This window comes from Botryllus schlosseri, chromosome 8 (assembly GCF_051294905.1).
Source record: "Botryllus schlosseri isolate E-star chromosome 8, Bs_hap1, whole genome shotgun sequence".
In the NCBI taxonomy this organism is placed as follows: Eukaryota; Metazoa; Chordata; class Ascidiacea; order Stolidobranchia; family Styelidae; genus Botryllus; species Botryllus schlosseri.
In genome coordinates this window covers 13,334,514-13,351,365 of record NC_137243.1, presented here as the reverse complement: position 1 = coordinate 13,351,365, position 16,852 = coordinate 13,334,514, and the positions used below count along the sequence as shown (strand labels likewise).

Sequence of the window (16,852 nt, the reverse complement as noted above, 5' to 3'; positions counted from 1 at the left end):
GACAACCTAACCGTTGACATTGACTGCTGGTTTCGACGCCTAATTCCGTCTTATTGTATCGCAATTTTGTGGAGTTTTGATGGGATGAAAAATTCAATGAGATATGTCTGACTGACCGGCTAAATCGATCGTTGATCGTTGTTCACAAAGTTGTTCACAAATATTTTTCCAATAGTCTGCCTCCTGTGTTTGATGACTTTTTCATACCTGCTAAAAATGTCCATTCCCATTACACGAGATCCTCGTCAAAGGGAAATATCTACTTACCCCCACCCAATAGCAACCTAACTAAGAGATCTATCGACTACTCGGGACCTATCATTTGGAATGCATTACCACCACATATCCGTGAATTGCCTTATGATAGATTCAAAAAAGCCCTACTTGATCACCTCTTATCGTTACACTAACACTGTTGCCCTACCTCGCCCAGACATTGCTTCATTGATCATTTGCTACCATCGTTTAATTTTTCTTCTATTTTATTTTTTTAACTACTGTAACTTCTTTTACAGCCAGACTGTTTAGAGTCAAGTGTACCTGTTTGATGCTGGTGTGATCAGACTAGATGACCCTCACGGTCTTATCGATCATTCCTATCTAATACCGAATACTGTGCATGCATATTTTCTGTACCACCACCACTGCCGAGTGTTATGTATTTTGGTTTGATGAAAAATAAAGACTCTCTCTCTCTCTCTCGTTGTTACTTTGGGATTCCTCTGATCACTTTATAATGACATGCCTTCACGTTTTTGATCATCGGAAATTGTCAACTTATAGTTTCAAGTCATGTTTGTCTTGCTGAATCGCAGAATGTTGAATACTCTTGTTTTGTTATTTGTCGACAGTGTGACCCAGCCCGTCACAATCGTTTCTGCTTCTCATTTAGTCCCTTCGGAAAATATTTTTGTCCAAGCCCACCCGTCCTTCCTAAAAAAACATTCAGGCCGTTACTTGATGAGTCCCAATCACACCGGTTAAGCCTGGCTGAGTATTGGTAACCACGTTACTCTTTGTATATTCTTACTCTTTTTGTCACGAAGTAAACACAACACCCTCCCATTTTCTCAATTAATGAACGAATGAACTTTGAGCGAGAATCGGGTTTGGGTGAAGCGAGCAGGGGTTGAGGGCTAGTTCAGTACGGATTTAGTTCGCTGAATCATATTTTGATGCCATACCTGGGACCAATTAGTACAAACAGCAGCAATTGTGTGTGATACCGATTGAACGGAATAGATCCATTCGCGAGGTAAGTTTGTAATAAGTGAAGCAGAACGTCGTTATGACTACGAAGCGACGCTCCGTTGTTGTTTACTATCGGATTTCAGTGCTGGTTAATTCTGCCAGAAACGCGTAGAATAGGCAAATGCCCACCAAGTCTCTTGTCACTGTACCGATCAAATATTATACATATCCTATATATTACAATTTAATGCAGCATGTACTTTAACTGACTAGATACGATGCTATGACAGAAGTCACAGACGTTGGTGGATTATCTCCGTATGTTCCGCTTGAGTTGACAGTGTCAATTTACAATCAGCAAGTCAGTTCAGTTGCTCAAATCGTACTAGTCTCCGTGATGGGTATGGCGCTTGGTATAACGTTATTGGAATAATCTCACTTAAGTGATGGCGGAGGTGAGGTGGTATCTGATATCAGGGCGTAAAAAACATGGCTTACCACAGCAAATGTCGTTTATCGGCCGGGAAGGATGTGAACTTCTATTGAAGGTGAGAGCCTCAGTGTTTTTGTTCAATGCATATAAAGTTTTCCCCGTGTCCTGTTCGTATCATTGCGCTGCAATATCCTAAGCTTAATACTGAATACCATTTTTATTCATACATATTGCCGTTAGTAAACTAGGTAGTTGTAATTCCTTTTGAAAAATTTATATAACTCTTATTGCTTTCAGTCGAAGTCTATCGACAAACAACATGCGATGCTGCGTTATGATGAAGCCTCAAATTCCTTCAAGATCAAGGATTTAGGGAGTGAGAACGGAGTAAGTTCCATAAAGTGACTGTGTTCCCCCAATTTTCAACAAACATTATCGGCTGTAAACACTGTTGTTAACCATATCATTGAACAAGGGCCGATTTGATGTCTTTTGTTTATATTTAAGTTGTAACTGAATATGAACGGATACAATATAATATCAATATATTAAATTGGGTTGAATAACTCTGAATGGATTGTATTATTTATCATTACAAATTACATAAAAACTTGCACTCTTGCTCTTAAGTTCCATGTAGCATGTTTCTACAAATCTATTAACTTTATTTTCATGCCCTTCACCATACCATTCTTTCTGCATATTGTGCATACCTTTAATGCATTTCATTGCTCTTCTATATCGATTCAAGTGTGTATGATAATAACAACCTCACCAAGCGTTTTCAATTACTAAATCATTGTAAGGATGAAATGAATAATGTTTCTAGTTGTGCGAGAAACCTGAGGAATACAGATTAGATCATTCAAGTTAATGAATTAATGTTCATCAAACATAGGATTAAATTAATATGAGTTGGGAGATAGTTGTGTTTTCTTCAAAACAGGTGATTTTTGACAGTTAAAAACATGTGCTGCATTGTCACATATTATGGTTGATGTAGGTACTTGGGATCCCTAAATACACGAAATTCTCCTCACCTTATAACTAGATCCAATCTGACAACGGTAGCATACTCAAAGCAAATTAGATCCAGTTGCATTGAGGAGCGAGATCGTGATACAGCTTCGGCCAGGGATATCTAGAACTGAATATATATATATATATGTAGGTCTAGGTCTTTCATCGTTCAGACTAAGAGCACCATCATCAAGGTGATGGAAGTATCCATCAACAAAAGAGAGTACGGTGCCAAAGATTTCAATTAGGAATTAGGAATTGAATTTGAAAGTGCTACTTTTGAGAATGTCCTGATGTCGGTGTCGTTCCGATTAAGGACATTGTTTATCAGCGTTGCAGAGGGTTTTCCTTTTTCGTTCTCCTTCTACCTTCAAAGGTTATTGACTCCACGACATTGTCATTAGGTTTTGGAATTATGTGTGGAAGAAATTTAGCTTGTTGGTGATCAATGAATGATGAGAGTTCTTCCGTGCGACAGATTTCATGAAAATTCTGATTACTAATTTTGAAGGCGTGATCTGTTCCGTCACGAGTGTAGCCTCCATATAGGCCTACCATATTTCGCAAAAATTGTCGACTTCAAAATTTTTATTTTTGTACGAATACAAATTCTGAATTTTTGAAGCAGGTATTTATAGGTTTAGAAAGCTGCGTGAGCCGAGCTGATCCTATTGTTGGTTTCGAATATTCCCACATTCGTTTCGTTATAGTGAATGATACACCCAAGTTATTTGAAAGTTTTCACGTTTTCAATATTATGATTATGCGGAGAGCAGATTGAAGTCGGTATAGCCTGCTGGATAGGTAGGTCATTGGTTCGAACCTTAACCGCTAGTAGTGCTTGTAACTGTGGTATCAACGGTTTTCTCGCTAGTCACTTAGCAATCTATGTGTGAATGGAGAGGAAAAATGGTGGTCCTCGCCCAATTAACTTACAGCTTTTTCCCATCCCCAGTATTCCAACTGCCTTCACTAAGACCGTTTAATTTTTGAGTTATCCAACATGATTGTATTTTTCAGACGTATCTGAATAATATCTCATTACCGGGACAAGTATACATCACCCTCAAACATGGAGACTCATTACGGTTTGGAGCTGAAGAAAAAGAGTTCACAGTCACAAGGGTAGGCCACTAGAGTACTACTATCCATTAAATGGATACCAAGTATATTGATACCAACACCTATCAATTGTTATTTCCCTACTATCTGGGAATGAAAAAGACTTCAATGGCAATACATCTCATGGGACCTTGTAGGCCTGCTCTACATCAGTGGTAATCAACCACCGATCCTTTCTTTCAACTTTCCTGCCGGTCCGCCAAATATTTTGGAGTTTGATATGTTAATTTAAACATGTACAAATTTGGACACTTGTACATTAATTAGAGAAAAGAAACATCAAATTTTAAATTGATATAAAAATTTGGAACAATATTTTTCTGCATGTTGTCGTAATATAGACTTTGTGGTTTACTTTGTACTTAGCGTACGTCACAATGCTGCAATTGTGTTATTGTGATCAACAGTAGCCTACAAGAAGCCCTGTTTAAGGCGATAGTTATATGTGAATGCTAAGAAGACTTATAAGACAAAATTCATTAATTTTCGGCTGCACAATTTAGAGACATTTGGTGGTAGCCTATGGAGGCTACACTCGAAAGGGAACCGGCCACGCCTTCAAAATTAGTAATAAAAGTCTTCATAAAATCTGTCGCACTGAAGATCTCTCATCCTTTATTGATCACCAACAAGCTAAATTTCTTGCCCACATAATTCGGAAACCTAATGATAGTGTCGTGAAGTCGATAACCTTTGAAGATGAAAGGAGAACCAAGAAAGGAAGACCGTCTGCAACGCTGATGAACAATGTCCTTAATCGGAACGATACCGACATCAGGACATTTTCGAAAGCAGCACTTTCACGCGAAATTTAATTTATATTTGAAATCTTTATTGCTGTGTCCTTTTTCGATGGATATTTCCATCACCTCGGTGATGGTGCTCTTAGTCTGAATGCAGACAGAGCTAGACCTATATATATATATATATTAGCGGGTAGCCAACAACAGTCGCATTTCTTTCAGAGAATCTTATCAATCAAAATCAAGTTGCGGTTTTAACGTGAGGGCCACCTATAAGGCGTCTAATATAAAAAAAGGCGGCATTAAATGGAGTCGTCAATATTTACTTTTTAGTCGCATACATTTTTGTAAATATTCAAGGCCGCTCGGTCCGTAACATTTGTTTTGAAGTTTTGCTGGTCTGCAAGGTCAAAAGATTGAGACCCGCTGCTCTACACTGTGTGATTCGCCACTCAACACTGACAATTGAAGTGCCATTTTCTGTAATATTTGTCGCCTTGTGTTGCCTGTCTAGATATAAGTATAATTATAGGGCCACCAACCCTAATTGCTGCTTACAATGTAGGCTATTCACTTCACAAAAATTTTGTGTTTCAGAAAGTGGTCAAAATTTGCAACGGATCTTCAGAAAGCAAATCCAAGTCAACGCGGGATTCTTCTTCCAGTTCTTCATCATCCTCATCTTCCTCCTCTTCATCTTCATCATCATCATCTTCTTCTTCATCAAAAACTTCGGGTATGCTGGATACTATGTATGCATTTTGTCTTCCATCTGTGAAAGGGATGTGTGATGTGAACAGTTTTTCTTTTTATTCCAACACTATGCTCCTAATTCAGATTGAATCTGTAAAATCCAAATTTGGTACAAATTCAGTAATTTTCATGTATCCATACAGAACGTTCATGGTGCACGTTACACGTAACATACTCTCTGCTGCACTGCAAAATCTCAGCGGTATTTTGCGTTTGATGTCAGTCGTGTGTGCGTATGTATGTTAGTCACAGATTTGACGTCTTGAACCAAGTTATTATTTAGTTTTAATTAGCGAGGAGACTGCCATGCAATTATTGCAATTCAACAGCAATATGCTTAACCTTGCATTGATTGTGTGATTACAGACAAAAAAACGAATTCTTCAAAGTCTTCGACAAAAAAGGCGTCCTCCTCGCATTCTGCAAAGAGCAAGGATATCGTTCAGCAACCTGTTCCGGTAATTTCGAGGTCTGCATCGAAAGACACTTTAAGGTTCTTTTGTTTTCAATTCTTTTTGTTGTACCAATTCCTCAATCTCTCAATCATGGCCATTATTGTCCTACACATCGCACATTTGCTTGGAAATACTGATTTTTGTCATACTATTATACAATATTTTGCTTTTGCAGTTCACATAAAAGTTCAAACGGTATGCCCAAACTCAAACCTCTTATGGTACAAAAACCGGAGGACAAGAGTACAAGCAGAAAGAAATACGCCAACAATAACAACAGTACGTATTCCTTTGTTACAAGCTAACTGTTCATTTTAGCTCTAAAATAATTGTTCCAGACGTGAAGCTATCCCCCAGCATCGAGCAACGCATCAAGAAATTGAATCTGCCCGCGGAAAATCCGGACAAGGTACGCCATATCTTGTTAGTTAATGTTGTGTGAATTTTTGCGGTGCCTAACTATTGCCTCGATTGGTTTCAGAAGGCGAAAGATGCCGAGATTGACGAATGGTTTTCCGTGAACGCGCCAAAAAAGGCGGTGGTGAATACGTCGAGAAATTCAATAGGTTGTTATGATTTCCTGGTTTTTGTGACGGTGTCCCGTGATTCGGTTTTATTTAACCTTTTTGACAAGCCGATCAGATATCTATAACGTAGTGAAACTATGTAGTGACTTTGGCCTCCATTTCATTAAGAATTGGTAATGGTGATTTAAAAAAAATATTCATAGACTTTTTGGGGAACAAAACATTAATATACGTTTTAATAATATATTCATTACGTAAATATATCAAAACCTGAAGCCATATTTAAGTAATGGGAATGTCAATATAAAGTGTATTAAAAATATTCATGTACAAAATCACGTACGCACACTTTCTACGTTGCTTTTAGGCCTTTTTCGTAGCCGATTTAAGGTTAGCTCAAATGTAGCAGGCTGATCTGAATTGAACGGCCATTTTGCGGGCGGCACGTAATTCAAAATTGGCTTTTCTTTGATTTGTTTCTTTAATTGTTCTTTCCTGGCCCCAGGTTGCACACCCTGCGCTGTAACTCGTTGAAGCAGTCCCAAACTTTGTATGTATTCTTGCTTTTTCTTTTTCTAGTAATATTGTACTCCTGTTCACCTTATCTTAACCTGGCGTGACAAATATTTCATGTATAGACTCCAGGGGGTCTGTCTCCCCAAGACCAGGGACCCCAGTGGCGACTTTGGACCAAATACCTTCCGTGCATTCACCCCACTATTCGCCAAGATCAGCCCAGAGAACAGTGTCCGGTACAGGTAATGATAATAATTTTATAGTAATTTGTAGATCTCCGAATATAGCAGTATATCGTTCCCACACTATGGCGTACACAAGTGCAATGTTATGTAAAAAGCATAATGATATTTATAACAGGCGGGGTGCATAGTTGTTGGGAAAGAAGGAACACTACAGCAGTTAGAATGTACTAGTAAATAAAACTGTTTTGATTATGCGCTTAAAAACATCTAGTGACTCAGAAATTTTCATAAAATAATAATAATGATAATTGCGGTGGTTAGTGTGTTTACGAGGCCTTTTTTCATCAGGTCAAGATAAATCAGGCAAAAGCGTCGACGATTCTGCCAGCGTCAATAGCAAAGGCACCTACACGATATCGAGCGAAAGCGGAAAAAGCGAAACGACCGAGAAGGTGATTTTGTAACGATACGTGTGATGTGTTACTACGTGGATGCTTAACTTGACGTTGGTATAGCGGCCTGTTGTTACTGAAGAGAAGAAGAAAAAGTCGAGTTCCAGTTCTTCTTCCTCCTCCTCATCCTCCTCGTCATCATCATCATCGTTGTCATCATCGTTACACCTACCCCTGGATCAAAAGGTACTGATCTTTCTGCGTAACAAGACCAAATTTGTGCAGAACAAATTGTGCTATTTTGACTTGTAATCGTAGCCTACCTTTTCTAGTATATAATTTCAATAATATGAAATCTTATTCAATTGTAAACTGAAGTTCTGCACTTCCTAGAGTCTCTTCATATATAATTTCAGCTGGGCAATATATAAATCTCTACTTAGATTATGGTATAATTTCAAATTTTCATTTATCCATGGTCCGCAATGTTATATAGGCCTATTTACCTGTTGACTTCATCGGGTGTGACTTGGTTCTCATAATTTTTCTTTATAATAATAATAATAATAATATAATATAATAATTTATAGAGCGCCGAATATAACAATATGTCATACACTAGGGCGCTGTACATAAAAGGCAATAAAATATATAAGTAAACGATATGTATAAAAGACGAAGTGCATAGTTGTAGGGCGGAATGAACACTACTCTAGTGCTAATACACATTATCACAACTAGAGGCCGACCAAATTAGAATTTTGACCCTGCCGATATTGCCGATTTAGCAAATGTTTGCTGATAAAGCCGATATTTTCTGCAGTTATCAAATTCTGTCATATTTTAACTGGAACATAAATATATATCAGATAAACTTCATTCGTTTACAATAAAGCTGCAGGGGAGTAAGAAACTAGTAGGAACTTCCAGTCAGAGAGTTGGATTACTTTGGTGCTCATAAATCAATCTAACAGTTCTGAATAGCAGCTCACTTAAAACATTTGTAGGAGTGATGACGTCATTGGGCGGGTGATGTATCTCTGCCTGGCTGTAATCGTTCTCTGGACTTCAAAGGCTCATTTGATAATGTTAAATATTGCATGTCATATTTCTAAATTGTTTTCATTCCCCTTCTACCTCATAGCAGCATTTGTGCACAAGCAGATAACAGTTTGTGTAATTCTATTATTGATGAATAATATGGAATAGCCTATAAATTCTGATCTGGTTTGATACTGATCACGCTAAGTGTCATGTTGGGTCCTATGGTAACTTAAGTTGTCTCAGCCCAGGACTTGCTATCATTTGAGCATCCACCTTGCAAGGAATATATTAATGTGATGCACAATGCCCTGTGCTGTTCATGGATAGGTTGTCTATTATGAGTGTTGTTAAAGTTCTACCACTGTGTTGTGTTGCAAGTGTCAAATTAGATTTAATGGCTTAATCCTATAACTAGACTGTTGAATGATGATAATGTTAGCTCTCTATTTACTAGCCCAAATTAATGTTTACAAAGCCATATTCTTCACTGTAACTGTATGAATAGCTGACTAATTTCATCTCATATTGAGTTGCCAATTCCTAGTGAGTTTAAATGTACTGTTATTATGTATCTAGTCTTTACATTATATAGATTGCTAATTATTGAACACAAATGTTTACCATTACCATTTTATTGCAATTCAAACCGGCATCACTGTTAATTAGATGTCCTTTGCAAGATAATTGGATACCATAATTGCATAATGTATTATCCACCCTATGGGTACTGTACCATACTATCTAATATAATTGTTTGTGTTTACATATAAGAGAGACTATCTTAAATTAAACTTCATTCAACAGTAATAAATATATCTCACAGGAAGACTAAGGAGTATGATATTGTTCTCTGTTAGTTCTAGATTTCTGACCAGTCACTAGAAATATCAGCATTTCTATGTGTAGTCACATTGATACTACCTGTTACTACTTTAGCAATGGCAGGAATTACACTGTTTTACTTCCGCAGCAGAAGGAAGCATCTCCAGAACAAATTCGCTCTTGCTGGGTATCGGAATGGGTCCAGCAACACCAGAAGACCCCCAGCGATGTGGACGTCCCACCCGGGTTTGTGTGTTCAACCTTCTTATTGTCACCATTTATATTTAATATCCAAATGTTTGTAGCTGCAAACCACCATCGTATGATAAGCTCGAAGATTCTAGCAACTTGAGGAGTGAGTAGAATTAAAGTTTTAGTGATTATTTTGTTTGTAAATGATACAATCAAACTCAGAGAAAACACTATCGACTACGGGATCGGTGGACACGCAGGGGAAGAAAGTTCGACGGTCTCTACCCAGTATTCCGACAACAAATAAGCAACAGCAGTCAGACTCTCAAAGCAAGAAGAGGTGTGTTTTCACATGAGCGTAAAATCTGAAGTGTAATGTCTGGTATCTTCGATTTTCAGTGTCAAAGCGGCATCGGAAAGGTCGAACCATTCGCGAAAATATTCGGAACCATCTTTGGTACATAAACCAGCAATCATCAGTAAATCGGAGATTTCGACCAACAGTAAATCGAAAAAAGTAAGTATCAGTTGTGTTTTATTACCATGTAGTCAATCAAAGTTGATGCATAGCAGGGCCTTCTATTATTTTTGTACATATTTTTGCTATTTGTAATGCTTACTTATGAATTAGCTTTGTTGTTGGACCAGTTACGTTTTTACTAAGGTTTATAAAGCCTATTCTGGTAATCGTTCTGATATCCCAATGTCATCGTTTCTTGAGGCTGTCCATTTAGTGATTTTTGTATTACATAATTGACCCATGTTTGTGAAAAAGCCCTTTTTCTAACGGGCCTTTCTTCTTTAAGTCTTCACAGTTATCGGACGGCAAAGTATTGAAAAGCGAAGATAAAGACAAAGGAGGTGAATATTTTTATATGGTATAGTGACACAAAAATTTGAATAATTTGAATTGACACAGCTGATACGTAGGAACTGTAAAATTTCAGTTTTTAATTTGAAAAGAAATGATGAAAAAGTACACTGTATTTACATGATCTGGTTGCATGAGTCGGGTGTGTGTATTAACTGCAGGCCTAAAACATATAATAAGAGATTAGTAACTGGCTGGTGCTCTTTTTGCCATACACTCGCAGAACTACTTAGTGTCATACAGCTGCATTGCGACACTTAACAACGATCTTACCGTCTGAACTCCGAAATGAACCTTACTGATTCAGTTTGTGCGATGCCGTATGCTTTTATGTTCCTTTTTCTACATTTGTATTTTTGTTAATCGATCGAAAGTTTTATGGTAACGACTTGTAGTAAGACGTACCTGGCCTGCGTGCACCGCAACACTGTTTTATTCACCGCTTTAAGACCATGCGCCATCCGCCTGGAAGCCACCCAGCAAGAAGTCTTCCAAACACTCTGCTTTGTCCGGATCGCAATCGGCAAAAGATGCATTGGTGTCCGGCACGAAAGGAAAGCAGCCGCCAAAGGTGAACAACGACGACGCAAGGTGCCGAGGGGACCACGGCGAGGAAGTCGTGGTGCCAAAAAAATCTGTGAGCTTGCCGAAAAGCTCGATGTCGGCAAAGTCGAGCAGGAAGAGCAGGCTTTCGAGATCAGACAGCTTCACAAAGGATAGGCCGAGCGGCGTAGTGCCTTTCGATCAACTGCCAGTGGTGGGTCCGCCGGATGAAGGGGACGATAAAAAAAAGGTGATTCGATGTCCCACTCTGTGTAAATATAGACAGCAATTGGCTGACATGATTGTTCAATAGATTCACTGGGTTGTAACCAAGGTTTCGAGTCACAAGTCAATCTTACTTTTACAGTTTTGTCTCAAGTCAGGTCGAGTCGTTTTCAATTCATCACCGAGTCAAGTCCAAGTCATTGTGTCCACTGTTCAGTTTTCTGTTCAACTTACATCAATCACTTATTTCAACGCTGTAGTGATATAGAATTGCTCGCATTCATAATATAGTAATTTTCCTCAGTCCTAACAGTTTCTGACCCTATTTTCCAAGTATCAGACTGATAGACGAAATACCAATAATATGGTAACTTTTCTATTCTTGGAAGTTGCAATGAAATGGTTGTCTTGGCCGTCCTAGTCTCGAGTCATATGACTTGGTCCGAGTGATGCACAATGACTCGAGTACAAGTCAAGTCGATACACAAATTGACTCGAGTCGAGTCATTTTACGCATTTCAAATAATGACTCGAGACAAGTCGAGTCATCAAAACATTGTGACTCGAGTTATTTGATCTTTTCACATTTTCATACTGTTATGGAGTCATAAGGGCCGATACTTAACTCGGCTATAAGCCTAATACTCGAAACACAATCAAATCACTTAGGTATACGATTTTTGCGCAGATCTACCGACGATACATTTTTCGTCTACAGTATATCATTCTGTTCCTCTGTAACTCCATCCCCGCTTCTTTTTTCCAGTCTTCCATCAAAGATTCCAAGTCTTCTTTAAAATCGGTCAAACCCGCGTCGAAACCAAACTCTCAACACAGCGCCGCGAAATCAAATCATAAATCCACCTCGGAATCCACCTCTTCGTCGTCCTCCAGCTCCTCAAACAGTTGCGAAAAGAGTTTGGACGCCACGAGCAACGTCAGCCTGGCCGACGGCGGGTCTTCGCGTCCCCGTCCGAGCCCCAGGAAAGTCATGGAGGAGTCGGCGCGCTCGAAATCTTCATCTGAAAAGGACGCAGGCAAGCTGTCAAAGTCGAAAGACGAACGTGCCGATACCGAGCAGAAAAAGCGCCCCGCGACTTTGCATGCTCGCGAAAAGAGCAAGTCTTTCGATACGACTCGGGAGAATACAGTGAGGAAGGCGAAAGATGTTGACGGGAATTCGGAAAAGTGAGCTCTTCTTATGTTGCTTTGGAAATGTAATAACTATAATCATGGAAGTGATGCATTAATATAGTGTTAATAAATTCGAAAATCAATGTTTCACTGAATATGATGTTGAATTGTGATACACAGCACTTATTAATTTGGCACTCAGCACTTGATATGTTGGTATTAATGTTCGGGGCTGTAAAGTGCCGAATGCACTGGTGACCATCGCTTTATTGCGAATCATCCTTTGAATGATCGGCATTTCAGGGAAACAGACTCGTTGCGCGGAACTTCTTCCCCGAACGATACGTCTCCCGGTTTGAGATTGAACAGAGCGACAATGCTGCGTAAAAGCAGGGCCAAAGAGATTTCGGATCGATCCTCAAAGTACGGTGGTTTTTCACGCATGCTTACTTCGTAATTGTTGTGATACATTATGCCCAGAAACAGTCTTCTAGATCAGTCAAACCAGGTTCTTGAGTACCGGTAGCAGTTAAAGTAACTCTGTAAAGTTACGCCCGATTACAAGTAAAAGGAACTATTTACAAGATATGTATAAAAATACTTCAAGTGAAAGCAGAATATGAGCGTCCGAAAAGCACTTGAGTTATGAAAAAGCAGTAGTTGAACCTTTCAAAATATCAGCATGTATATTCGCGTGCTGCCAAAGCTGTTGACGGAGCGCGTATGTAATTGTCAATTGACTTCACGATAACCTTGCACCTTTTTCAGACGTAATTAGCTTTGATATTTGACCCGTTGGGACTAGTTTTCGGACCCCCGCAGAAAAAAAAATCACATCTTCCAGCCTACACAATCGGTTGAATATAACGAACAAAACTACGATTACTGCCCTTACCCACCCATGTAATAACATTAAAAATCTTTTATAACCTAGCAACATATTTTCACCTCTGTTCCGTGCATTTTTAACCAACTTATCAGCCTGATGTTCTATTACAGAACTCGCAGCGGTGGACACAACCAACAAGAAACCGTGAGGATATCTATCGAACGTAGCACACCCGGTAAGCTACACAGCTATTCAGAAGTAGTCACTGTTGGTACTGTAGATTTCAGTTGAATTACCAGTAGAAGTTGCGATTTTCAAGACATGTCCAAACTATTTCAAAAAGTAGATTTCGTAGCAGGGCTGCATACCCTTAGCAGTCAATTGGAGGTGACAACCTTATAAATTGTAGGGCGCATCTTCACAGCCAATGCATAATGATACTACAAACAGATGCATTCTTCGAAAATATATTCCATTATTCCCGACCCGTTTTAACCAATTGTTATGACATTTTCACTCATCATAAGTGCAGTAATGCAAAGATATCCCAAAACTACTATCTTCTTTACAAAATCATGAATGTAAAAAGTCATTAGGATCCATTACTTTGGCCCAGGGTTGTAACCAAGTCACAAGGTTCCGAGTCACAAGTCAATCTAATTCACCATCGAGTCAAGTCCGAGTCGAAGTCAGCTAGTAGCGGGTCCAGTCCGAGTCATACTGTTTTGACTCGAGTCCGAATCATCACGTTCACTGTTCAGTGCAATCCAGTTCAACCCTCTTTTTTCAACTCTGCCCGAGTGATATAGAATGGCACGCATTCATAATATAGTAATTTTATTCAGTCCTAACAGTTTCTGGCCAAGTATCAGGACTGATAGACAAAATACCAATAATGGGGTAACTTTACTATTCACTTTACGTATTTGAAAAAATGAGCCGAGTCAAGTTGAGTCAACAAAAAATCCTAACTCGAGTCAAGTCATTACAACCCTGCTTCCGACATTAACAAAATCCTAAGCGTAAAAAGTAGTTATGCTGAAAAAAATGTGAAATTGGGGTGGAAGTTGCATGAAAACATCGCTCGAGCAGGTAGTGCTAGTAGGCAAATACATACTCGAGCACCTGGTGAAAGCGGAAGTACCGACCACCTCTCCCTATACCTTTACCCATATTTAATTAGCAATTTCTGTACTAATGTAATTGTCATAACAACAGGATGTAATTGATAATACGATTATTGATATGTAAAGTTCTTTTCCATTCTCTACTGGTCACTGACGATTACCCCTGACGGATGTCACCCGAAAATATTCAGGTTTATTTCAATATGAATATACTTTTCAAAGTGTTTGCATTTATATTCACCTGAACCATGTGCCCGCCTTGGCAGACCGTAAGAAAAAATCCAAAAGCGACCACCTGCAAAGGCTCAAGGAACTGTCGAAACCGCCGGCAAGGTGGACGGCCAGGAGAAAGTCCAGCGGAGTCGATCTAGAGTCGGACGCAAGCAGTCAAAAAATAAGACGCAACCCAATGAAGAGATCGGTATCATCTACTAACGTTGAATTAACAAGCACCGACCAATCCCAAACACTCACAGAGAGTATTGACACCACCATATCATCCACTGACACCTATATACCTTTCCGTTCGCCGCGTACAGACATCAGCATGGGCGCTGCGATAGCGGAACGTGCGAGAGAAAATTTGAAAACGCACCATCACCGAACGCGGGATATGAAAGGGAAGAACAAAAGTCGAGGATGGAATGAATCAAGTAAATATTTAAGTTACGAAGTGGCGTCGATATCGTCTGAAGAGGAGAGCAGTCGGTTTGAGAACGATTCTGAATCGACTTTGGAAGGCGTTTCGAATGATTTAATACGAGATTTGGAGATCTTGTCCAGTCCGATTGAAGAAACTACAGATACGGAATCGTACCTAGCTACCAGCACTCCATACGGTCGTAGGCCGGTGAGACCCAATACTTTTTCTCCAGCAGACAGTTTAAATTCGCTACTGCCGCATTCGGCTTTATCGAACACTTCAGAAGACACCTACGAACCATCGTTTGGTCACAGAAGATTACATTCGATCTCGGGCGCTTCGCGTCCGGTCAGACGGACGTGGGCTATGACGCCGGAGCCTCTCGACAGCCTGGTGTTGACCAACGCGCTGTCTCTGTCCACGAAATTGAACAACATGGCTTTGAGGATACAGGGGAAGGTGAAGATTGCGTTGGCGAGTCCGTGCGGTCGGGCTTGCCGGTGTCAAAAGTGTGAGGAGTCTGCTTCCGGAGAGTCGAAGTTTTCGTCTAGCAGCAGCGACGTGCCGCTCTTGCAGCAGACATCGACAGAAGAGATGGCTTGTTTGATCAATAACTTGAGGCATTTGGAGTGTGTGCTGAAGGAAATCGAATGGCGTGTCGATTCTGGCCATCCCAGCCAGGATCAGTGACCGGGAACGTGCTTGAGCTATCGTTTCAGCGTATCCATTTGTGAAGCAACACTTCAAGTTCTACTCGTTGACGCCAACGACAAAATTTGTTGATAAAAAACCTCAATGAGAGGTACAGTACTTTAATTGATCACTGCAGTGTCTCCATTTGTCAACCAAAACCCAAGGTCTACTTTTTGATACCTACAGCAAAGAGCTGTTCATAAAGGCACACTTGAGTTCTTGATGCCTACGACAAGATTTGTTGATAAACAACCTCAATATTTCGCAGTTAAGTGAGGGGATAGTACTCGAATGCTCGCTCCTATGTCTTTATTTGTCAAGCGGCACTTGAGCGCTACTGGTTGATACTTATGACAAGATTTTGTTGATAAAAACGAATACTTCGTACTTCAGTGAGGATGTAGTACTTGATTGATGGCCCCAGTGTCTCTACTTGTCATGCAACACCCAAGTTCTACTCGTTGATACCTATGACAATATTTGTTGATAAAAATCCTCAGTATTTTTCCATTTGATCACACATCTATTTCTTTCCTAAAGTTTTGCTCGATATATATCACGATATTGTGACCCGTCCACGTATGTCAGTTCATTTTCATTGCACAGCGGCTTGGATATCTACTTTGTTACACTTACACTTTGTTCAACTTATGAGATAACATGTTGCCTTAAGAAAATCAATGTTACTGTGCAGTAATTTTGCGACCGTTGTGTGTTTGGTTTCTGTTTGTTAAGTCATTACTACTGTAGTCAACCGATCTTGTTACTAGAAAATTATGAATTAATAGTGAACATATATACCCTGTGCCTTATCGATAATTGCGACCAAGATTACTTATAGTTAATATATTTGATAGATGATATTTTTGTAACAATATGCATGTCTATTCGTAGACAGATGTGACTTGATGAATTTCGGTGTATGCCAAGTTATATGAATTTCCGTGACCGTCTGGATTAATAAAACTTGTGATGAACCAATGTACTAAATACTGTGGCAATCCGAAGATGTGAGTGAGATTTTGTGCAGTGGATATTATTTATATTCGGACAGTTTTTTTTTTTTTTTGGTATTCATGGTGTTTGTCGACTACTATGGTCATTTACGCCAGGCCGATATTCTTCTTATTTTCCATAACTGCCGACTTATAGCACGGCCCACCTCGAGGCAGTGTAGCCCGTCCGCATTAGATAGGATATCTGGAGTGAATTTAGGTCTGCGTGGAGATAGTGACAGTCAATGAATGGTCGAGCCAGAATACAAGCAATGACAGTCAATGAATGGTCGAGCCAGAATACAAGCAACTCGGCTTAACAACACAAGCAATTGTCACATGATTTAACTATGCTGGGAATTCCCTGACTTTGAAATCTCAATATTGGAAAAATAGG

The 16,852-nt window shown here is 39.5% G+C and overlaps 1 protein-coding gene across 3 annotated transcripts; it reads left to right on the top strand.

Moving 5' to 3' along the window:
• The first annotated feature begins 706 nt into the window (after nucleotides 1–706).
• Nucleotides 707–16,441, top strand: LOC145444864 (uncharacterized). 3 transcript variants are annotated; one of them, XM_080322908.1, is made up of 21 exons: nucleotides 707–1,739; nucleotides 1,922–2,011; nucleotides 3,665–3,769; nucleotides 5,107–5,245; nucleotides 5,629–5,755; nucleotides 5,893–5,996; nucleotides 6,056–6,126; nucleotides 6,202–6,283; nucleotides 6,883–7,002; nucleotides 7,294–7,397; nucleotides 7,461–7,583; nucleotides 9,352–9,449; nucleotides 9,509–9,558; nucleotides 9,618–9,735; nucleotides 9,795–9,912; nucleotides 10,202–10,256; nucleotides 10,716–11,059; nucleotides 11,801–12,222; nucleotides 12,472–12,591; nucleotides 13,168–13,232; nucleotides 14,391–16,441. In XM_080322908.1, the coding sequence occupies exons 1-21, from the start codon at nucleotides 1,638–1,640 to the stop codon at nucleotides 15,455–15,457; spliced, it is 3,624 nt and encodes a 1,207-aa protein (XP_080179034.1). In that variant the 5' UTR covers nucleotides 707–1,637; the 3' UTR covers nucleotides 15,458–16,441. The 3 variants fall into 3 exon arrangements, with proteins under 3 accessions (XP_080179034.1, XP_080179033.1, XP_080179032.1); XM_080322907.1 differs by having other exon boundaries at nucleotides 6,199–6,283; nucleotides 9,355–9,449; XM_080322906.1 differs by having other exon boundaries at nucleotides 6,199–6,283.
• The last annotated feature ends 411 nt before the right edge of the window (nucleotides 16,442–16,852 follow it).